This window comes from Nansenia antarctica, assembly GCF_963989245.1.
Source record: "Nansenia antarctica genome assembly, chromosome: 5".
Classification (NCBI taxonomy): domain Eukaryota; kingdom Metazoa; phylum Chordata; class Actinopteri; order Argentiniformes; family Microstomatidae; genus Nansenia; species Nansenia antarctica.
The window spans coordinates 67,350,748-67,372,115 of record NC_137690.1 but is presented as its reverse complement, the minus strand read 5'-3'; the positions used below and the strand labels follow the sequence as shown (position 1 = coordinate 67,372,115).

The window sequence follows — 21,368 nt, the reverse complement described above, 5'->3', positions numbered from 1 at the left end:
AATCCTTTGCACCATATTCTCAATTTGAGATATAGCCATTTTAATATCTCCACCGCCATCTGGGACGCCATCTTGAAAATGGCGGCTTTCGGGGGGGTCGATTTTGGTCGACTTTTAGTATGTTATTTAGCACGCCCAATACTATCGGAATCCATCGAAAAACCTTTTGTATCAATTTTTTTTTGGGTTAAGTGCTTTTTTTTCATAGATTGATTCACCTAAAGAGCCTTTAGCAGACCTAGTCTAATTGATATAGGAAAAGTGCTATACAAATAAGTTATTATTATTATTACAAGACTAAAAAATCCCTCACTCACATGCCTCATTTCCTCAGAACGTTAGTAACTATAAATGGTTTGAAGTCTGTGAATTAGCGTTATTTTTGGTGTAGGCTGTGTAAGAGTGTGCCTAGGCAATGTAATAGCGGCGGTAAACATAATGAAAATTGATGTTCACAGAAATAGTGATAGAAAATGAATTGAAACTCATAGATGCAGTCTCTCTGATCCAACGTGATGTTTTCGCCACAAGACACTCTGCTAATAATTCAAAGATGACATGAGTACACAAGTGTTCTTGTCATTGACAGCACAGTGAATACGGTTTAGGAAATAAATCAATTCATCATTAGCAAGAGGTTGCATGGTTTTATTCATGGTTTTATTCATTCATGCAAATTGGAGGAAAGATAATTATCCACACTTCTGCATAAAACCACTAACAATAAAGTGGTTTAAAACTTTATGAATTCAATTTAAGAACATTACCCAAAAAGGGTAGAGGGGAGTGATGGTGTAGGAATTTAATTCCAGTGCTTGCTGTCAAATATGCAATACATTCGTTTTTTGTGTACTGCTGTTCAACAACTATCTCCACTGTACTTATATTTTAGACACACTCCACATGGTGGAAATTAAAGGGAATTTCTGGACTTTCTCAATTATTATTCAAGGATGTAAATTCAGCCATGATGTATTCCTATGGGAAACATCCACTTGTTTTAAAAGGGAAGATTTAAAATTAATTAAAAGCCCATATTATCCAGCCTGCATTGGAAAGCAAGAAACACAAATGAAGCATTAAAGGCACAACCTGGGTTTTGTTTTGTTTTTCATTTAAATGTTTAGGCAGAATATTACTTATAAATGTCTAATGAGCGTAGTACAACTGTCTTACCTTAATAGCATCCAAAATCAAAAGTTAACTAACCCTTCCCCTGCCAAACAGTGGGGTGCAAAGATTTGGGCACTCCTGGTTTAAATGTCTGTTACAATTAATCTCCAAGTGATTGAAAGCTGAACACTAAATGCTACAAAGTTAAACATGACACCTTTCTGCCAATTTTAAAGCAAGGTTTCTTTTTTATTATAATAAAAAACGTTTTACTCCAAGGTGATTTACTCGGCTTCAATGAGTCAGGTGAATATAATTCTAGGGTTGAACTATATATTCTGAAGTAACTCCATGCCTTCTAAAGTATCCGTATATATTATTGAAAATCTGTGGAGAAATCTCAAACATTCCGTGCATGCAAGAAGGCCGAAGAATATTTCTGAGCAAGAGGTGTTCTGCCAGGAAGAATTCCAAAAACAAGAATTGAAAGACTCTTACTAGGCTACAGGAAGTGTTTGCAAGCTGTTATAGTTGACCGAGGAGGAGTTACAAACTACTAGCTGACAGGGTTCCCAAACCTTTGCACAAGGCCTTTTTCCTTGTTTTATTATTTTGAAACTGTAAGATAAAAATGTATCTTACTTTAAAATGTGATGAAAAATGTGATGAAAATGTCATGTTTAACTTTGTACCATTTAGAGGTTAGGTTTGCTTCTTTTCACTTAGATATTAATTGTAAAAGGCATTTTGACTAGGGGTGCCCACCCCACTGTATAATACCCAAACTAGAAGCTGCCAGAAATGTGGCTGAAAAACCAATTAAGAATTGCACCTTTAAAAAGAAGAAACCAGCATGCCAAGAAACATCAATCAAAAAACTCTACAGATACTATACATTTCTCCCTGAGATTGACTGGGATTTAGAGTTCCCAAAGCTACTGTGAAAATGTACCCTTTAAACCATACATCTATTGTATTCTAGAAACTAGTTGATAGTTTTTGATCATTGATAAGTGATAGATGGCAAAAAAATTATATTTAAATCAGCATTTATCAAAAAATAATAATGATTAACACGACGCTATAATCTTTAAAATCGTCCCAGAGACTAAATGTGCATCGTAAGTACCCCCTGCTGGATTGGAGGTCAGAGTCACTGTTAGAGGCAGGAGAAGTGTGGTGGTGGTGGTGGTGGTACTTCATCTAACTCTGTACGTGTATGTGTCTAACAGAGGTCTTTGAGGTCAGTGTGCTGGTTAAGTTGGCTGCTGTAGGAGGACTCCCAGTCCCTTTCGAACACGGCCTGCAGCTGTGACTGGAACGTGCCACCAAGCGATTGGGACGCAGTTTGGTTCACCACCAGCCCCGACCCGGCAGTGGTCACAAAGTAGTCCCCAGACCAGTTAGAGGTACCTTGAGAACACAAGACCAGACCAGTTAGAGGTACCTTGAGAACACAAGACCAGAACAGTTAGAGGTACCTTGAGAACACAAGGAAACAAGATGCCTTAGAGCTGATAGATGGGATCTGTTACACTGGATTTCAATAAAGAATCTGCGTAAAATGAAAAATGAAATGAACATTTCCTATTTGTGTAAAGTCGACACATAAAATACCCTCAACAGCTACGCCTAGAGATACAATGGGTGATGCTTCAAATGATATCTGAGCAAACAGGTTTTTATTTCAGATAGGGTTGGGGACAGTTGAATTTCAATGCAGTTGATTCAGGAAGTACATTTTATTTTATTTTTTTAAATCAATGATTGCTAAAAGGGCATTCATTTTCAGTGACCTCTCAATAAATTGGAAAAAAAGGAAGTTTTTTCAAATATTGGAATTGTGAACTCAAATCACTTCACAAATTCAAATTGACCTTAACCCTGTTTTGAGAGAGTGAATCAGTGGTCTAACAATGATTCACAATGCTTCCTAAGGATGACTTAAGGATGACTTTGATCTCACTAATGTTGATATATCTCACTACTGTTGAGTCTAGGAGAGAGGTGTATTACCTATGTAGGCAACCTTGTCTGTCACCATGTACTTGTTGTGGTTAACTCTGGCGAAGGGTATTTCCTTTTGCTTGGGATTGGCTGGCACAACGAAGATTTTCTGGAAAATAGAGAAGCAGAAATGGTACCATAAGCTCTTTTTAAATGTGACATCCTGTGCCCAATGACTTGCCCATATTGTGCCTAAACGTGTCATACTCTCAACCAAGCAACCAACACATACATCTCTGCTTACAACCTAAAGAAGACACTGTTCAACACCCAAACACCTCCATCCTTTCTGGACGTAGCTTATTAACAACATAAACAAAACAATGTCGATGAATCATCAACATGAGGATTATGTCTAAAAACTAACGTACAGTAAAGTGACAAAATAAGAAAGCAACTCTTAAGTCTAGGCCTACTCACCACCTGGATGTCCAGCCTTCTCTTGGGTTCCTGGACCGAGGCCAGGGAGCGCAGGAAGGGCAGCATGATAGGCTGTGTGCTGGCCCAGCAGCTGATCAGCAGACGCACGCGCACACGCTTCTCATATGCCACTCGCCTCAGCTGAGTGTCAATGTCGGCCCAGTACCTGCAGAGGGCGCCAGACCCACAGGGTTAGGGCCCAGAGATGGGGCTTTATTCATTCCATAACAGACAAACGCTCTAGGAGCCTTTTTACAAGACATGCTGGTAGGTAGAGCCATCTGACCAATGAGCTAGAGTAAGAATAATGAGCTAGAATAATACTCTCCATCAGCTTTGCCTCTCCACAACTTCAACTTGACCTCCAGGAACACTTATCATTGAACAATACTACTAGGCAATTGTTTGTCACACATTTTTATATTTATATCAATCTATTAATTTTGGCTTTATTAGACTAAACATTCCTGAGTCTGAGGCCTGCAAACTTACTTACTGCAAAAAGAAGCTGTTAATGAGTTCATGGGCATTGGGAGGAATGCCTCTCGGTGAGCAACGAGATCATTTTGGGGCATTATTTCCCTTTTTGGCTCAAGAGCGGAGGCTCTCTAGAATGTAACTTCCTAAGCAAAGTGGTAAGCAAAACTGACTTTAGATGGCTGCATAAGGGCTAATTCCCCAGTCTCCCTGAACTTAAAGTGGCAGTGAAGTTCCCTAGGAGGCTGACTGACCGTTTGGGGTGTGAGAACTCTGTGGTGGGGAGATAGTTCATGACAGCAATGTAGACAAACTGCTGTGCGTCCTCCATGACACTCAGGATGGACTGAAGGTCTTCGGTCCTCCCCGCGGCACAGAAGGATGGTGGGGAGCTCTGGGGAGGCAGGATATTGTTGTTAGCATGTGGGTAGTTTTAAAGGGATAGTTCACAACACTACACGACACAGACATTATCAGCAGCAACATTTCTTTGCAAGAACTATCCCCACACATAGCGTTGGGGAGACATACTATAGTAAATACACTTATATTAATAATATCATAATATTAAATCACAGAATGGACCTATCGCTAAGCCACGCCCCCTTTGAAAACTCGGACAAACAAACAACGCTTCACTGGCATTGACTGACTGACCGACCGTGACTGAATGACATTCAATGACTTACAATGGCGGGAGTTGGCACATTTCTGATTTCGGATTTACCACAGCAAGTAATAGACATGTTTTTTGAAGATGACAAGAATATTTAGTCTCGAAGCTTTTCACCATCAGATATTAGCGAGTTGTTTGTCCGAGTTTTCTGCTTGTTGTGACTTTTGCTGTGATATGATTGGACAATTTCTATTCTGGTGCGTGGCTTCGTGATAGATCCATTCCCTCAGGTCTTACAGATAGATAGACGCTGGAGGCCGTGCCGTTGAGTGGCAGCTGCATGGGCGTGTCCTTGTTGTAGGCGGTGGAGTAGCTGCTGGGCCAGGGGGAGGGGATACTGATGACGTCACTCTGGCCCAGATACCAGTAGGCCTCGAAGATCTTCCCCAGGTCTTCAGCCAAGCAGCTGCAGTTGTACACCACGGCTCCCAGCTCCTTCACCTGAGCAGGGACACAAGAGAAGACATACGTTTCCCAGTGTTTCAACCAACACTGATCTTTAGAGGTATTATTTTCAGAATCAATGGCTATATAAAGTCCTAAAAATGTATGTACCAATCCTAGATAGCCCTAACCCTAACCCTAACATAAAACAATTTCTTCCTCAAACGACCACAAGAATTATGTTTAGAATGGTGAGAGGAACAACTTCTTCTTCATTTTCATTTTCCCACACTTGAGCTGACAGATTTGTTTTCGAAAATAAAACCGACTGTGTCATAGTATCATGTCAGAGTGGCTTTGGGACATTGGCTTTGGGACTTACTTTAGACACACAAGGGTTGTCAGGGTATATACAGGAATCTTGAGGTTAATTTCAATACCTTTCTAAGACTTTTTAAAGACCTTGTCAATATTTTTACAGACCTCACCGCCACTTCGAGCTGTAACCGTTTACATCAGTGACACCTTTAACTTAACAGCTTTAGTTTGCAATAGACTAGACCACTATCATACAACAGAATTTCCCGTTCATCTTAGTTTTTTAATAAAACTAATACATTCACAAACTTTTACTAAACGTTTTTAGGACTCAAACTCTTCGGACAGAGTCTAATTCAGAAAAATACCTACAAAATTCAAGACCTCATAAAATGGTGATAATACTTTTTAATACTTATTAAGGGTCTTGATTTTCCCAAAATTGATTTATCAACTTTTAATACTTTTCAAGACACCGCGGATACCCTGGTTGTAAGTGTTTTTGATAAATCTAACATATCGGGTTGATCTCATGCAAGCACCACAGATGTTTGTGTGCACCACAAATACGTTGTCTACGGTATTGGTCTGTATGGTCAGAAATATCTCTGCATCGCCACTCCCCACCCCCACACCTCCCGCTCTAAGTGTCTGTGCTTCATTTGTGATCCCCTTTCTGGTTTGGGGGTGAGGACACAGAGGAGACATACCTGGGTAAGGGACCTCCAGTCCATGTTGGCACTGCCAATGTAGATGTGCTTCTTGTCCACCACCCAGAACTTGGTGTGCAGTACACCGGTGGTCAGCTGACGCATGTTCACCTTCCTGATATCAGCGCCTAGAAGGACAACTCTGGTTACGTCACAGACTCAACACTTCAACAGACTGTGTGTACCTGTGTACAGTTTAGCTGGATTTGGATCGATTTATTTTAAACTCCTTAAGGTCAATTCAATTCTAATATAAACTAGGAACCCAGAATCTCATCTCTCTCTCTCTGGGAATGGGAAGTTGTCAGCAAGTCTCACTGTCCACCACTGTAAAGTCTCAGCTGAGCCACTCTCAATTCCTCTGCCGTTCTCACATTTACAGAAGAAAAACTCAACTCCTCGAGTCGTCGATAAACTCCGTGGTCCAATTCACCAGATGACTAACCACCTCCCTAGCGCCACACCTGCGTTACGGTTCGCTGTCAGACTCTCCATTCAATCTTACTTAGTGACACTCATTCAATTCAAGTGAGCATTGAAAGGTACGATGTATTTGCACATCCCAAAAACAAGAGAACCGGTGCTTGAAATCAATGATATACTGTAGGTGAAGGAAAGGAGCTCACACTGTATGAAAATTGTATTTTATATACAATAATAATTTTAATAATTATAAATAATAATTGTATTTATTTTTTGTTACATTTTTGGACATTTAGCAAACGCTTTTATTCAAAAGTGACGTACTTTAGACACATAAGCTTCTAGGACCAGGTGCCATTTTTTTCCCCTCTTTTTTTTTATTAACAGTACAGGAACTGTATAGAGGGGAAGTAGGGGGTGAAGAGAGTCAGTCAAGATGTCGCCTGAAGTTCTGTATTTTGCACCACAAACCACCTTTTGACTCCACAGAAGTCTGTGAAGTCTGTAAGTTGTTTGTTGGACAGGAATAAATCAATGGGGAGCATTCACTGCACATACTGTGTGCTTGCCTTTCCTTTCTTCAATTCAAGACCAACTGCACACACACACACACACACAGAGTGGTACTATACCTGAGCTACTTAAGAGCTTGATGTCGTCCTGGGGCTGGCTCTCTTGGGGTGTGTTGACAGCGATGCGGACAGCGATCTTTCCAGACACGTGTGCTAAACTCTTCAGGATAATCTCACCCTACAGATGAAACAATAGGTCAATTACATCCTGTAAAAATCCTGTCTTTCCAATGTTAGAATCCGAGGTCCTAATAGCTGTCAATCAAAGTCGTTTAGAGCAATCACAGTACACTCTTACCTGGTTGGCGGATGGCTCACTGGTGTGTGTGTCTTTGTTGGTCATTGTCCAATAGAAGGAGGCGATGTCAATACTACTGCGAGCCTCACCAATCAGATTGAGCCATGTCTGGTAGATGGATGGGTTGCTGATGGTCGAGTTATACTCCAACCCCTCCGGAATGCTCTCCACTAAAACGATACTGAAATCAAACGCAACTTTATTTCTATAGTACATTTCGTACACTGATGCAATACAATTCGCTTCACACGGAAAACTTAAAGACAAGCGATTAAGGAAAACAAACAAAACACCAGAGAGAGACTAACGCAAGGTGAAGGAGTTCAGTGGCTCAAATGTTGTTAAAAGGATGTGCTGAAAGACTAAAAGAACTGAAAGACAAAAAATAACCCTAAGTAAAAGCAAAGCTAAAGAGGCATGTCTTAAAATGTATTTTAAGTCAAAATGTCCAGTTTCAACCCCCCTTAGATCTAATCTGGAGATCATTGTTATTGATTTTTTTAGCACACCCATGAAAAGAGAATAGAGGCAATCAAGTGGGTACAACACAGCAGTGTTTCTTCCTTATTATCAAGGCCGGGTGTTCTCCCAGAGAAACTACTATCTACCAACACTGCAACCTGGCTAGAGAGGTTAACCTGCTAACCTTAATAGTTAACCTGCTAACCACATAATAGGGTTAAGTCCAGCGAACGCTACTCACTTGCAGGCGTCAGAGCAGGTTTTGGGGAGAGGGGCCTTGGGAGTGGTGGGTGAGGAGGTGACCACAGGAACCAGGAGGGTCTGGAGGAACAGGGCAGCCAACAGCAGACTGGCCACCCCGATCAGGCCCAGCACACACCTGTAATACTACACACACAGCCTGGGGTGAGTTCCCACCAAGACTTCGTAGCTCAAGACTTCTGGTTCTTGATTCAATACTTTCATGACCCAGGCCTAGACCACAGTGTTAGAACAGCAAGTGCTTCATATTACTGACACATTTCGTTCATTCCGGCAAAGGTTGTTACTCTCAACCTACCAAGGTCTCACTTCCAAGGTTGTCCAGGGGAAAGTACTACAGTAGCTACAAAGCTGTCGGGAAACTCACTTCAATTCAAGAACAGAGTAAAACTTAGATGACTGAAACAATGTTTCCCCCAATGTTCCCCCAATGTTCTCCCTCTATCAAATAGCCTAAGGTTATTGCCTTCATGATGACAGTTAAAAAGAGGTGTGAGATAACAGTAACAGAACTGGAACTACTGGAGTCTATAGTAAAAAAGCGGTGTGAGATAATGGTAAACGTCCTGTACTATTGTCACTTTTTCTTATCTTGAATTGTGCCTATTGCCTTATTGTCTTTGTGGTGCAATGTTAGGAACCGAAGCCTAAGATTTTGACTCTATTACACTTGTGTAATGTGGCGTAACGATAAAACTTGAAACTTGTTCCGTACCATTTGTGCCCTCCTGTATGCCTCTTCTCTCCTCGCCTCCACGTCACACATCTGCACCATCGAGACAAACAAAATCACTGAGTTAGAGACCGAGCTGACCTGCCATGACAAAAAAATAAGGACACCTTATAAAAAAACCTTACCTTCTCGTAAGGAATACCGGTCTTCATTTTTAGAAGAGGCCGTTGTTATCTCTACTGGCACGGGTCTTCACAGCTGCAGTGGGACGACGCTGTGTGGTAATAGAGAAGGACATAAGAGATACAGAGAGTGGTCCGGGACCAGGTCATTGGCCAAAGACAAAGGCCATATGCCCGGCAATAGGTGACGGTTAGAGTGAGAGGCGCTACGTCACGATGACAGGGGGAGGCTGGTGGAGGTAGAAATCGAGAGGACAGGCTCTCTCCCATGTTGTCTCTGCTGCTGCTGCTGCTGCTGCTCAGTTCAGCCTCTCTCCTGGAAATGTCTGGCTGTGGAGCCAGTGAAACTAGGGAGGCTGGTGTGTTTGATACCATTCCTCAATCCAGTCCATTCCATGCGTTATAATGAGCCCGTCCTCAGATTTCTACCTCCACCAGCCTCCCTGCACGATGAATGGTTGAGTACAGCGCCCCCCCTGCACCATTGTCTCCATACTGCCCCTACCCTCCTCTGTTTCACAATGACCCTCCACCTATTCACAATGAGAACGTTCCGGGTTCCATCAACACTATAGGAAAGTAATGGTGAAAACGGTCAGAGTGAACAGGGCAGGGGTGTTGTGCAGGTTACCCATGAGTGTACATCTGCTGCACATTATGGGCCCTAACAAAAACAGTGGTTGTAGTGATTCTGCAGAGCATAATGTAGTAGCTGGAGTGATACTCCTACTCCTACTACTCCTACTCCTACTCCTACTCCTCCTACTTCTACTCCTACTACTACTACTACTACTACTACTACTACTACTACTACTACTACTACTACTACTACTACCACTACTACCACTACTACCACTACTACCACCACCACTAGGCTACTACTACTACTACTACTACTACTACTACTACTACTACTACTACTACTACTACCCCTACTCCTACTACTACTACTACTACTACTACTACTACTACTACTACTACTACTACTACTACTACTACTACTACCCCTACTCCTACTAGTACTACTACTACTACTACTACTACTACTACTACCACCACCACCAACACCACCACCACTAGGCTACTACTACTACTACTACTACTACTACTACTACTACTACTACTACTACTACTACTACTACTATTACTACTATTACTACTACCAAGTACTGAAATCACCAGCAAGAGTAATGATTGGAAGAAAACTGATAATGGGCCATTTCTTTAACAAGAATGTTTAAGAAAAGAGGAAGAGAAGGAAGTCACGAGAGCGAAAATCTCCTTGGAGGTTCAGACACTCATGTGACACAGACAGCAACAAATAAGCTTTTTTTTTTCTCTCCCCCAATACATTACTATAGAATATTTGTATGATGGATCTTGAACTATGACTGACAATGAACATCAGGTCATTTAAACATATTACTCAGAAATACTTCAATAAAGCCCTTGCTGAGTTAGGCTATGTTTTGATGTAGGCCTATCACTTGATTTTGTTTGTGTGTCCTTGGCTGCTTATCAACCACAGAAGACATAAATGCTTTAAAGTTAGTGTTGCAAACGGTGTATTGCTACTGCTGGATTGAACAGCAAGACACACAAACCAAGCTTGTTTTCTAGTTAGCCGACTTCCACAGGCCTATTCGTAACAGTAACTTAATTTTGCGGATAGGCTAAAACGAAAAGGAGGAAGAATGCTTATGGGGTGAGTCAGGGAACTTTTTACTCCAGTTGTCAGGCCTCTTGGTAAAAGTTTGAGAGAAAAGGCTGTTTGTGTATTCAGAGCTTCAACCTTGAAAGTGATCTCCAACCATGTCACTTAGGAAGGCACAGGTTGATAAAGGGATATAGGGCATGGGAAAAGTGTTTGATAGGCCCATATGTTTTCTAAATAGAGTAAAGCACTTTTAAAAGAAATGTGCCACCAGGCAGTCAGAGGGGAGACAACCCCCACACCATGAGCAGCCAAGGGGAGGTACCACACTATCTGGCCCCCAACGACCCATTGGAGGGCCTCAACCTCATGTGCAATAGCTTAGCAAAAATTGGAACAAACCAAATCCAAGAACCATGAGGATAACAATCTCATCTCTCAACACCAGAAGCCTCCGGCAACCAGACAAACGGGAGGTCGTCTACCAGTACATCACCCAACATCAGTCAGACATGTATATCCTCCAGGAGTGCGCCATCCCATTCAAGGAGATGGACGCCACCCTGGAGGAGGAATGGACACGGGGGGACTCTCTCTGGTCAGGCTCAAACATTGATAGAGCTGATGGGGTCGGCATTTTGGTGGCCAACCCTTTTCTGCAGACCAAAAAGGGGGAGGTTGTAGAGAGCGGGCGAATCCTGGTTCTGGACCTAGAGATCCAGGGTTCGCCGCTGAGGGTCATCAATGTGTACGGCCCAACCAACGTGGCCAGGAGAGTCTCCCTTTTCAAGAAACTTCGGTCTCTCCTCCTCATCCCCACACCAGTCCTAGTGGGGGGAGATTTCAACTGTGCCCTCCGGGATGAGGACCGCAGCAGGCCCAGGAGAGACCGATCCACTACAGAACTTCAGTCCATCATAGACGACTTCCAACTGGTAGACGCCGGTGGCACCTCCCCGCCGACACACACAAGGGTGAGTTCCTCCGGGAATTCTTCCTCCAGGATAGACATGTTCTTGCTCTCGCCAGGTCTGAGGATGGGAACCCTGACCAGCCAGGCGGCCCACTTCTCGGACCACAGGATGTTGACAGTGTCCCTGGAATGGGATGGCCAAACAAGAGCGGGTAGGGGTACCTGGAGGATGAATACATCGATCCTTCAGGACCCAACAGTGGTGCATTCCTTCTCCAGGCGCTACCTGGAGTGGAGGACCCTAAAAGAACTGTTCGACTCCCCGATAGAGTGGTGGGAGATGGTTAAGGCCAGGACAAAGGGCTACTTCGGGTCAGTCGGAAGGAGGAAAGCGGCAGAACAGAGGGCCAGGTTTCAACACCACAACGCGGCCCTCCAACGCCTAAGTCTCCTACAACTGGGTGGTCTGGATGTGGCCCGAGAACTGGCTGAGACCAAACAACACCTTGCCACCCTCTACCGGGAGCAACAACAAAAGAAACAGTTCAGGGAAAAACTCCAGGGCCTGGAGGAGGAGGAGAAATGCACACGCCACTTCTTCCGCAAGGCACGGTCAAAACACAAGCCTATCCTGTCCCTATACGACACCAATGGGGACACCGTGTCAGACAGAGGCAACATCCCGGGGGTGGCAAGAGAGTTCTACGAGAGTCTCTACAACATCAAGACAACCGACGAGACTCTCATGGCCACCTTCCTGGATGGTCTGGACCGGGTCCCCGAGGGTGGTGAGAGTGAGAACCCAGAGCTGACCACGGAGGAGCTCACCCGGGCCGTGCACTCCTTGAATACACACAAGGCCCCTGGACCGGATGGGATCCCAGCAGAGTTCTACAAGACTCTCTGGGATCTCCTCAAGGAGGACTTGGCGGAGGTCTTCAAAGCCGTCTACAGGGAAGGGAGGCTTGGAGAGTCAATGAGACAGAGTACGGTCACACTGATCCCCAAGAAAGGGGACCTCAAGGACCTCCGGAACTGGCGCCCCATCAATCTCCTCCCAGTGGACTATAAAATCATGACAAAAGCCCTCACCCAACGGTTTCAAACCCTCCTCCCCTCAGTTATAGCCCCTGACCAGACCTGTAGCGTCCCCGGTAGGTCCATCAATGACAACCTGCTCCTGGTGAGAGACCTCATCCTGCACTCCCAGGAGCGGAGGTCCCCTTTAGGCCTTCTCAGCCTGGATCAGGAGAAGGCCTTTGACAGGGTTAACCATGGTTTCCTGCAGAGGGTGCTGAGAGGCATGAACTTCCCCCAGCACCTGCTCAACTGGACCGAACTCTGCTACAACAACATCACGAGCAGAGTTCGGATCAACAACCAGTTGACAGACCCCTTCCCCATCAAAGCTGGAGTACGGCAGGGATGCCCCTTGGCCCCTCTACTGTACGTCATCTACCTGGAGCCGTTCCTACGGAAGATCAGGAGCTCCCCCAACATCATGGGCTACCCTCTACCAGGGGCCCGGGGGGAGAGGCTCAAGGTGGTGGCGTACATGGACGACATTACCATCGTCGGCACGGATAGTCGCTCCATTTCCACAGCAACGAAAGTGGTGGAGGACTACTGTGCAGCCACTGGCGCCCTGATCAATAGGGGTAAGTGTGAGCTGTTTCTGTCGCAGCACTGGCAGGAGAACCTGGCAACCTCCTTCCCTGTAAAGACGGAAAACATTAAGCTGCTGGGGATCACCTACCAGAAAGATGGAGGAGCCTCCGGCAGCTGGAAGGAGACCATCCGCCAGGTCCAAAAGAAGATCTGTGAGTGGAGTGCACGGCCTCTCACAATGACAGGCAAGATCCTGGTCCTGAAGGCTATTGTTCTTCCCATTCTCCTTTACCTGGGCAGGGTGTTTCCCCCAGACAGAGCAGTATCCAAAACCATCGAAAGGATCATGTTTACCTTTGTCTGGGGGAGCCAGATGGAAAAACTAAAACGCACCACCCTGTACAAAACAGTGGAGAATGGGGGGAAAGGGGTCCCAGACATCCTAAACATCATTAGGGCACAGGGACTCTCCAACCTCATCAACAACATCAACAACAAAGATAGGAAAGCCAGGTTCTTTGAAATATACTATGCCACACCCATCCTCCGGACACTCAGGGTGACCGCATCAATAAATCACACTGTGCCCTACAGCTGGGACCCCCCTCCTGTCTACAAGATATGGAGGGACTTTGCCTTCAAGACAGGATTGTCCGCGGCTGGGCTGGCCTCATGGAAATACAAAGACATTATGACCTTCATAAGGTCGAAGGAAACCATTACTCACCCCAAGGCCAGCACAGCCGTGGACTCCAAACAGGTATGGAAAAACATTAATCATAAATGTACTAACAATAAACAAAAAGACATTGCCTGGATGGCTGCTCATGGTTGTCTCCCCACTAGGGAATTCTTGCATAGGCGGCACCTCGCAACGACTGAGAAATGCCCCCACGGATGCACGGACACAGAACACATTAACCACCTGTTCTGTGAGTGCTCCGTGGCCAGGCGGGTCTGGGCCCTGTTTGTTCCCTCTGTCTCCCTAAACAGCCTGCTGACCCTGCCCCGCTTGACGGGCGATAACATCCTGTATGGTCCTCCCGGGGGGTGCACAACCCCCCAACTACAACAACAGTGGAGGATCATCAGCGCCGTCAAGCAGGTACTCTGGGAGACGAGGAACATCAGGGTCTATCAGAAACAGAGCGCCCACCTGACAACCCTGAGGAGGAGAATCACCCTCTGCCTCAGGGACCATGCTATTGTTGACTTTAAAAATAACCCGGATCAAGCAAGAGCGGTGTGGGGGGTGGAGAGATGGAAGGACGTCATCCTCTAAACCCCCCCCCATGCCGCGCCGCATCGACCAACCCCCCCCCACCCCGGGCCTACCTCACTACACCACCAGTTCCTGCACTATCACCTTCACCACTGTTCCAGCACAAGCCCTGGTCAGCAGTATCACCATCACAAGGACCAGGAGAGGAGCAGCGCACAACACCAACAGGGAAGTTTACTGCACCTTCCACCACCTACACATGTACACAGCACTGACCCACTTCCTACTCTCACCAGAATATCACCACACACAACCCACAGCCGAACCAGCCGTCTCTGCCAGCACCACCAGCACCAGGATGACCAACACCACTGGGTCACAGGGAAGTACTGATCACCCGCCTGACACCAAAATGCACACTACACAAACCATGCACACCTCCCTTCTCTCCAGGGTTTCCGTTAGAAAAAATTGCCGCCGGACATCGTGTCCGGGAAGATTTCGATTTACCGGACAAACGTGATATATTCCGGACATATTAAAATATAATAAAAATATTTTTTTTCAAAATTATATATATTTTTTTCCAAATCTAATATAGCTGTTTGTCGCGGTGATTACTGTTGTGTAGCGGCATATATATGCCATTTAATGTCTATTTCTCATCCGATACGATTAGATGCGAGCTATATAATATATAATAATATAACATGATTCGCATGCGCGCTATATGTCCAGCGCTGAACGGGCGCCTCTGGGAACTGAACAGACAGCATCGATCAATGAACGGACTCCACATTACGTTAACTGAAGTTTGTTAAATTGTTTGGGATTAATGTGAGTTTTCTATTTTCTCTTTCCAGTTTGACCCTTTTTTTATCAATAAAACAACGTCATTTCTATAACCAGGTCTCGCTGGTTGGGAACGCATTTCGTTTAGCTGATATGTTACGCAACCGAACAGCTTCGGGAAAACGAGTAGCAGCGCACATAGTAGTGAGCAAATACTGACTTCCACTTTTAGTCCTAGGCAAAGGTCCAACACAATCAATTATTACACGTTCAAATGGCTCCCCTATAGCAGGAATGGGATGCAATGGTGCGGGTGGAATGGATTGATTAGGCTTACCCGCCATCTGACAAGTATGGCAACAGCGGCAGTGCTTGGCAACATCCGCCTTCAGTCCGGGCCAAAAGAAATGTTTCAATATCAGCTGATAAGTTTTAGTTATACCTAAATGTCCTGACCACTGGCTCTCATGTGCTACAGATAACACCTGTTGTCTATAACCCACAGGCACAACCACTTGTTTTACAGTATTCCACTCACAACCATTTGCATTAGGAGGAGACCATTTACGCATTAATATCCCATCGTTAAGGAAATAAACTACGTTGCCCCCTATTTCAGATTCCTCACTAGCTGCATGTAAAAAACATTTGTTTAATGACTGATCAGCTACTTGAGCGACACGCAATTACCGGGAGAGATAGGCTGTCAGCGGATGGTATGGTAGGACTCAGGGAGGATGGTAACTCTACCACTTTCTCCCTGGGAGAAGCTGAAACAATCGGGTTCTCATCCCTTTCAGAAAAGGCTTGCATAATCACACTATCACAGAGAGAAACATCGCTATCCTCCTCTCTGCCTCGACTCGATTGTGCACGAGTTATAGCGCACACCGGAAACAACCGCTGTTTCGCATAGGCAGCCTACACATTAGGAGACATCATCATGCCGGTGTCAAATCATATCATAATAAAAGAAATACATAGCCTATATATTCGTCTTTTTTAAAATAGAAGGAATCAGAATGTGAACTTTAGCGAATTGTATTCAAATTGTGCTTAGAGGGAATTATTTTCACCGGACATAAATGTCCGACGAGTTTTCATTTTGTCGGACTTCAATAAAATTTACCGGACAAAGACCGGTAATTACCGGTTAACGGAAACCCTGCTTCTCTCACTCCTGTATCTTTTCAGGCACATGTCATATCCAGCTCTGACACCTACCCAGGCTTCCAGACCCAGGAGCAGAGACCGGCGGGAACCACCACGTCACCCCAGCACCAACCCCAGGTTCCAACTCAGCGACCCCAAACCCCCTGTTCCGGGCCCCCCCCCCCCAACTCCAGGCCCCCAGCTACAGGCCCAGTCCCCTACCCGCCAACCCCCAACCCCCAGCCCGGAACAAGCTGAGAAGAGCCAGGGAGCTTTTTCCCTGGATAAGCTGTGTACAGGTTTTTCGCCTCTGCTTGCCTGCCATGCGCCGAGCTCTCTGGGCCTCTCCTCAGGGGCCTCCGGTCGGCCTGCGTGCTCGATCTGCTCCGCCGCTGGGGCGCCTGGTCCGGCTAGCCTCGTGAAGGGCTACAGGAGTCTGAGCCTGGTGGGCTGGGCCGGACGCGCCGGTGGTGGGGCGGGTCGGGTGAGTCGGGTGTGTGGGGTCCCTCGGGGGAGGGAGGTGGGGGAGCCACGGCTTTGCACTGGTGGGCAAACTGGATAGTAGTCGCTCTACAACTAGAGGGCTGCAGGGGAATTTTTTTCCCGGATGCACAGCGAACAGGTTTTTTACCCCTGCCTCCTACCGACACTGGAACCAGGACACTGAACACTGAACACTGAACATTACACTACACTGGACAATACACTGAACACTGAGCACTTTAGTTAGTTTAATGTTGGTTGTTGTTGAATGTAATGTCTTAAATGTCTGATTGTTGGATTAATTGATTGTATACACGGTGTTGCGTTTTTATAAAAACCAATAAAAAACACCTTTAAAAGAAATGTGAATTTGAAGAACCCACAAATCATACAGTTAAATCACTGTGACGGTCAGTGATAGAGGAATGAATTAAATACATTCAGCATGGAGAGTTAGTTTAATGTCCACTTCCATACACACATGTTTGCACATTGTGTCTGTGTATATGTGTGTGTGTGTGTGTGTGTGTGTGTGTGTGTGTGTGTGTGTGTGTGTGTGTGTGTGTGTGTGTGTGTGTGTGTGTGTGTGTGTGTGTGTGTGTGTGTGTGTGTGTGTGTGTGTGTGTGTGTGTGTGCGTGTGTGCGTGTATTGTTGAACCTCATTGTCGTCGTGCAATAACAACGTTATGTTTTGATTGTCACTTCTACAACAACCGCCTGATACTAACCTCTGATAGATTAATCAAAACCTTTTAATGCGGGTATACAGTTGAATCAACGTGCCACTGACTGTACCATTATCATATTATGTCAACTAATGTTTACCACTGTGCTGACGCCAGAGGCTGAATACAACGCGTAACTAGCTGACAACAACAAAGAATATACAGTCCAATCATAGCTTACCTGAATTCATATGACGAGTCCAATTGAAATCTTCCATTAAGTGCTTGATTGCACTTGTAATCACATGATCACTCAAACGTAATTCTTGACTTTATGCTTTTAACAGTGAAAAACCCGAGGACACAAGAAAATGAGACGCTCGTACTCGTAGTCACGTGACCAAGCCCAAACGGGCAACGTTTAGGACAAAGACACGTGACGTGCAACCAATGACTGGCCTAGTTTTCTCCGCTTGCTATGCACGTCCACAACCACGTGGGGGCGCCGTTGAATAAAATATAAACTATAAACCTAAACTACGATATAGTGGAGAGCGCAACAAAGCGTTAGAAGTCTGAAGACAACATGACTCTCTGTGAGTACAGTGAACTGCTAATAGGCTTTTCTATCTCCAACCTTCCAAATGTAATAGACACAAAATGTGATATATGAACCATGATATGAAGCTGCAACTGTGTTTGTGTGTTGTTTGTTTTTGTTTCTGAATGTACTTTTTTTTAAAGCAATTCCGCGTAGTACGCTTTGTCGCTGTAGACCTAACGCTATCTCTTTAATAGTAAAACCTCATGTGAAAGTCCAATTTACCCACCTATGATGATACCAGTACACAAACAGCGCCCCTGACCAGTTTCATTTAAAGCATCGTATCCTACTGACAACAAAAAAACAAAAAACAAAGGGAATACATGCAGGGCATGATTCCGTGTTCAATTTGCTTTGATCAAAACACCTGTTGCGGAATACAGAGCACTGATGGAAGCAAGACAGGTTTGTAGCCATTCGCTTGGTTGTGATTAACGGCTGGCTCCATTTAATGGTATATGTCTCAAGACAGAGACCCAATAACTTGTTCTGGGGAGTCTCCCTTTTAGCCTATATTGAGTGTTGATATCATCACTCGTAGTAGGCCTACTTGACAATGTGCATAGCTTAACTATAGCCTCTACGAATCATCCGCAAATCAACGCACTGCAGCTACAGTTAAAAAAAAAGATAAGAAGACGGGATAGAACATGTAAGCTAATCGTAAAGGGTTAATTCCAACCAGGGTTATTATTATCTTCATCAACAAATGCCACACGGCATGCATACAGGCATACGGCATGCATACGTACATACTGTACGTAGGCCAGTCACACACATGCGCGCGCACACACGCACTTAACGCAGACTAGTGACTTCAGGAACAATCGGAAGCGGTAATAACGTCGCCTGGGAGTTGACCCGCCAGCGGCGGTTGATGGGCGAGGCCCCAGGAACTGTCGCTACTCCTCCAGGATACGATCAGGTGAACCAGTCTGGGACAGGGCGTCCGTTACTGCCAGGACCATCCTCCTACACACCTGTCCTGTTCTGAATAGCACTTTAATGGTTGTGCAACCCCCCCAGGCAAGCCTATTTTATTGAGGCCTTTTTTCATGTAATTATCCCAACCGGCAATGCCAATTGCCAGAGGTTTCATTCATCACGTCAGATGTCATGACGTAACTCAGTTGTGGCGGGATGTTGATTTTGGAGCCATCCTTATTACCGTCTTTTAGATGATCAGATCACGATCGAATAACAAAACAAATGATTTAGGGCCTATGATTAAACTTCTCGTTCGTGCCCTTAGGCGTTGACCTAGATCAGTTAAGTAACAGACCACGCAACTGTTTCTCAAGTGCAGAAGGGTAAAGACAATAGGCTCATTTGAATGTAAGATTAAACCCGACTAGAATTAAGGCCAGGCTAGGTAAGGGGGAGAACAGGCAGGGACAGTGTATCCGTGCAGTCTCAAATTGGACAATGAAGTGCAATTCTGACTGCATGGCTTGAAAACATGTGACAACATGAAATCCTCAGTAAAACGTCCTATGAATTGTCTTTGAATAATCACCATATTATGTCTGATAATACAACCATGAACTGAACATATGCCTATATATTATGTGCAATCAATAGATCTCTCAAATAGGCCTACCATAATAGTTGATGTCTTAGCACAATCTACACATGGTGACCTATAGGGCTTTTCCTGATATTGGAACACATGTGTCAAGAAAAGAAGTCATTACTGCTCTATATGATTGCTATTCTGCTACCCCGCTGCTCTAAGAACTCTGAGCTTCGATCTTGCAACTCTCAAAACAGCATGCAGTTGACATTTTGGAGCAAGTCAGATAGATGATCCCCATCATACAAGTTATTCAAAGGCCCTTGTCAGCGCTGTTAGGCAACTACTCAAAATTGACCCTCTAAAATACAGTCACACAATGAGTTTCACCTGCTGGTTTGAGGCAAAACGGTGTTATGATGTGCTACAGTTATTCAGAAGGACCTGGGCATGTTTTTTTTCTTCAAACTATATATACAAAAAAGAATGAGATTTTAGGTATATTTTAGAGTGATACTAAGGTGCCTCTGCAGTACCAAATGCAACCACACGGGGCCAGCATGTCTGAGGGAAGAGGAAGGGAAATGGTGAACTTGCTGTGAATGAGGAGTCCAGTAGCTTACCTTTTCTGTTTAGATTTTTTGCCATCCTTCAGTTTGCTCCATGGGTGTATATTCTGCCAGCCTGAACATTTGTTACCAGGCTGATTCCCATATCTATGTTGATATCTGTTGATATCTGTTTAAATTGATTATATGTGTATGTGTAGCAAACTGATTCAATGGGAACACAAATACATTACAGCTGTCAATCATGATGCATGGAACAGAATGAGACAGAATGAGTGATGTTTGATACTATTCCTTATTTCTACCTCCACCAACCTCCCCTGCTGTGGAGTAGCCGATCTGTTCAGAATGGAAGTTAAGTCAGATAGTCCCAGCCTAAACTATACTGTAATGTCGAGAGAGAGAGAGAGAGAGAGAGAGAGAGAGAGAGAGAGAGAGAGAGAGAGAGAGAGAGAGCAGACCATGATCATGGTGACAGGGGTCTTTGATGATGTCCAGGGGTTTCTTGTGACATTACCTGATCAGGATGGGGTGGGAACTGGTTGTCTACAACCCTCTGTCAGTCTTGTGGTAAGCTACTCAAGAGAAACGAATTCAAGGACTCAATCATTGTGGGGTATTGCTCGTCAGTATGTATGGTCTCATACAAGCCCCATGGGTGTAGCAGCAAGCTAATGTTTACTTCCTGGAATAGTATCATAATTATGCACTTTGACACAAAACATCATAATAAGGCTATTCCAGGAATTAAAGTATATGAATTTGAGGAGTGAGTTTATCCCGTTTTTTATTTTTTTTATTTTTTAGAGTGGGGCAGTCCCACTCATATTTTTTCATTTTTATTGACAGTTTACAGTGAAGATTTAGACAGGAAGGATGGGTGAGAGAGAGAGAGTAGGGATGACATGCAGGATATGTCCCTGGCCGGAATCGAACCGGGGTCCCTGCGGTTACATGGTCAGCACTTAACCCGCTACGCCACCTAAGCGCCCCTATCCCGTTTTTTAACTCAGTTACACTCACCCCTCTAAACTCACAACACTACAGCGAAGCCAGCCGGTGAGCTGAACCAACTGCAGATCAAAGTCAAACGGCACCAATGTAACAGGCATTAAAGTGTTACACACATATGAAAAGCAAACAAATCCCGACCCAAGTGAATTCTGGTTCCAGTCCCATGGGTGACGGGTCGGTCCAGAGTACCTGATGTCATGACC

The 21,368-nt window shown here is 44.8% G+C and overlaps 2 protein-coding genes across 2 annotated transcripts in view; one reads left to right on the top strand and one right to left on the bottom strand.

The window, feature by feature from the left end:
- The window catches only part of LOC308158275 (5'-3' exonuclease PLD3-like), a gene marked incomplete at both ends in the record, with an annotated part of 402,256 nt that overhangs the window by 26,215 nt on the left and 354,673 nt on the right, over positions 1-21,368 (top strand). The gene's annotated exons all lie outside the window — the stretch shown is intronic.
- pld3 (phospholipase D family member 3) lies at positions 737-20,324 on the bottom strand. The gene is made up of 12 exons (XM_080531138.1): positions 20,206-20,324; positions 8,980-9,068; positions 8,837-8,887; positions 8,102-8,247; positions 7,399-7,579; positions 7,161-7,278; positions 6,106-6,233; positions 4,931-5,134; positions 4,272-4,411; positions 3,541-3,706; positions 3,130-3,229; positions 737-2,526 (listed from the first exon to the last, which is right to left on the bottom strand). Exons 2-12 carry the CDS (start codon positions 9,004-9,006, stop codon positions 2,339-2,341), a joined length of 1,449 nt encoding a protein of 482 aa, XP_080387264.1. The 5' UTR covers positions 9,007-9,068; positions 20,206-20,324; the 3' UTR covers positions 737-2,338.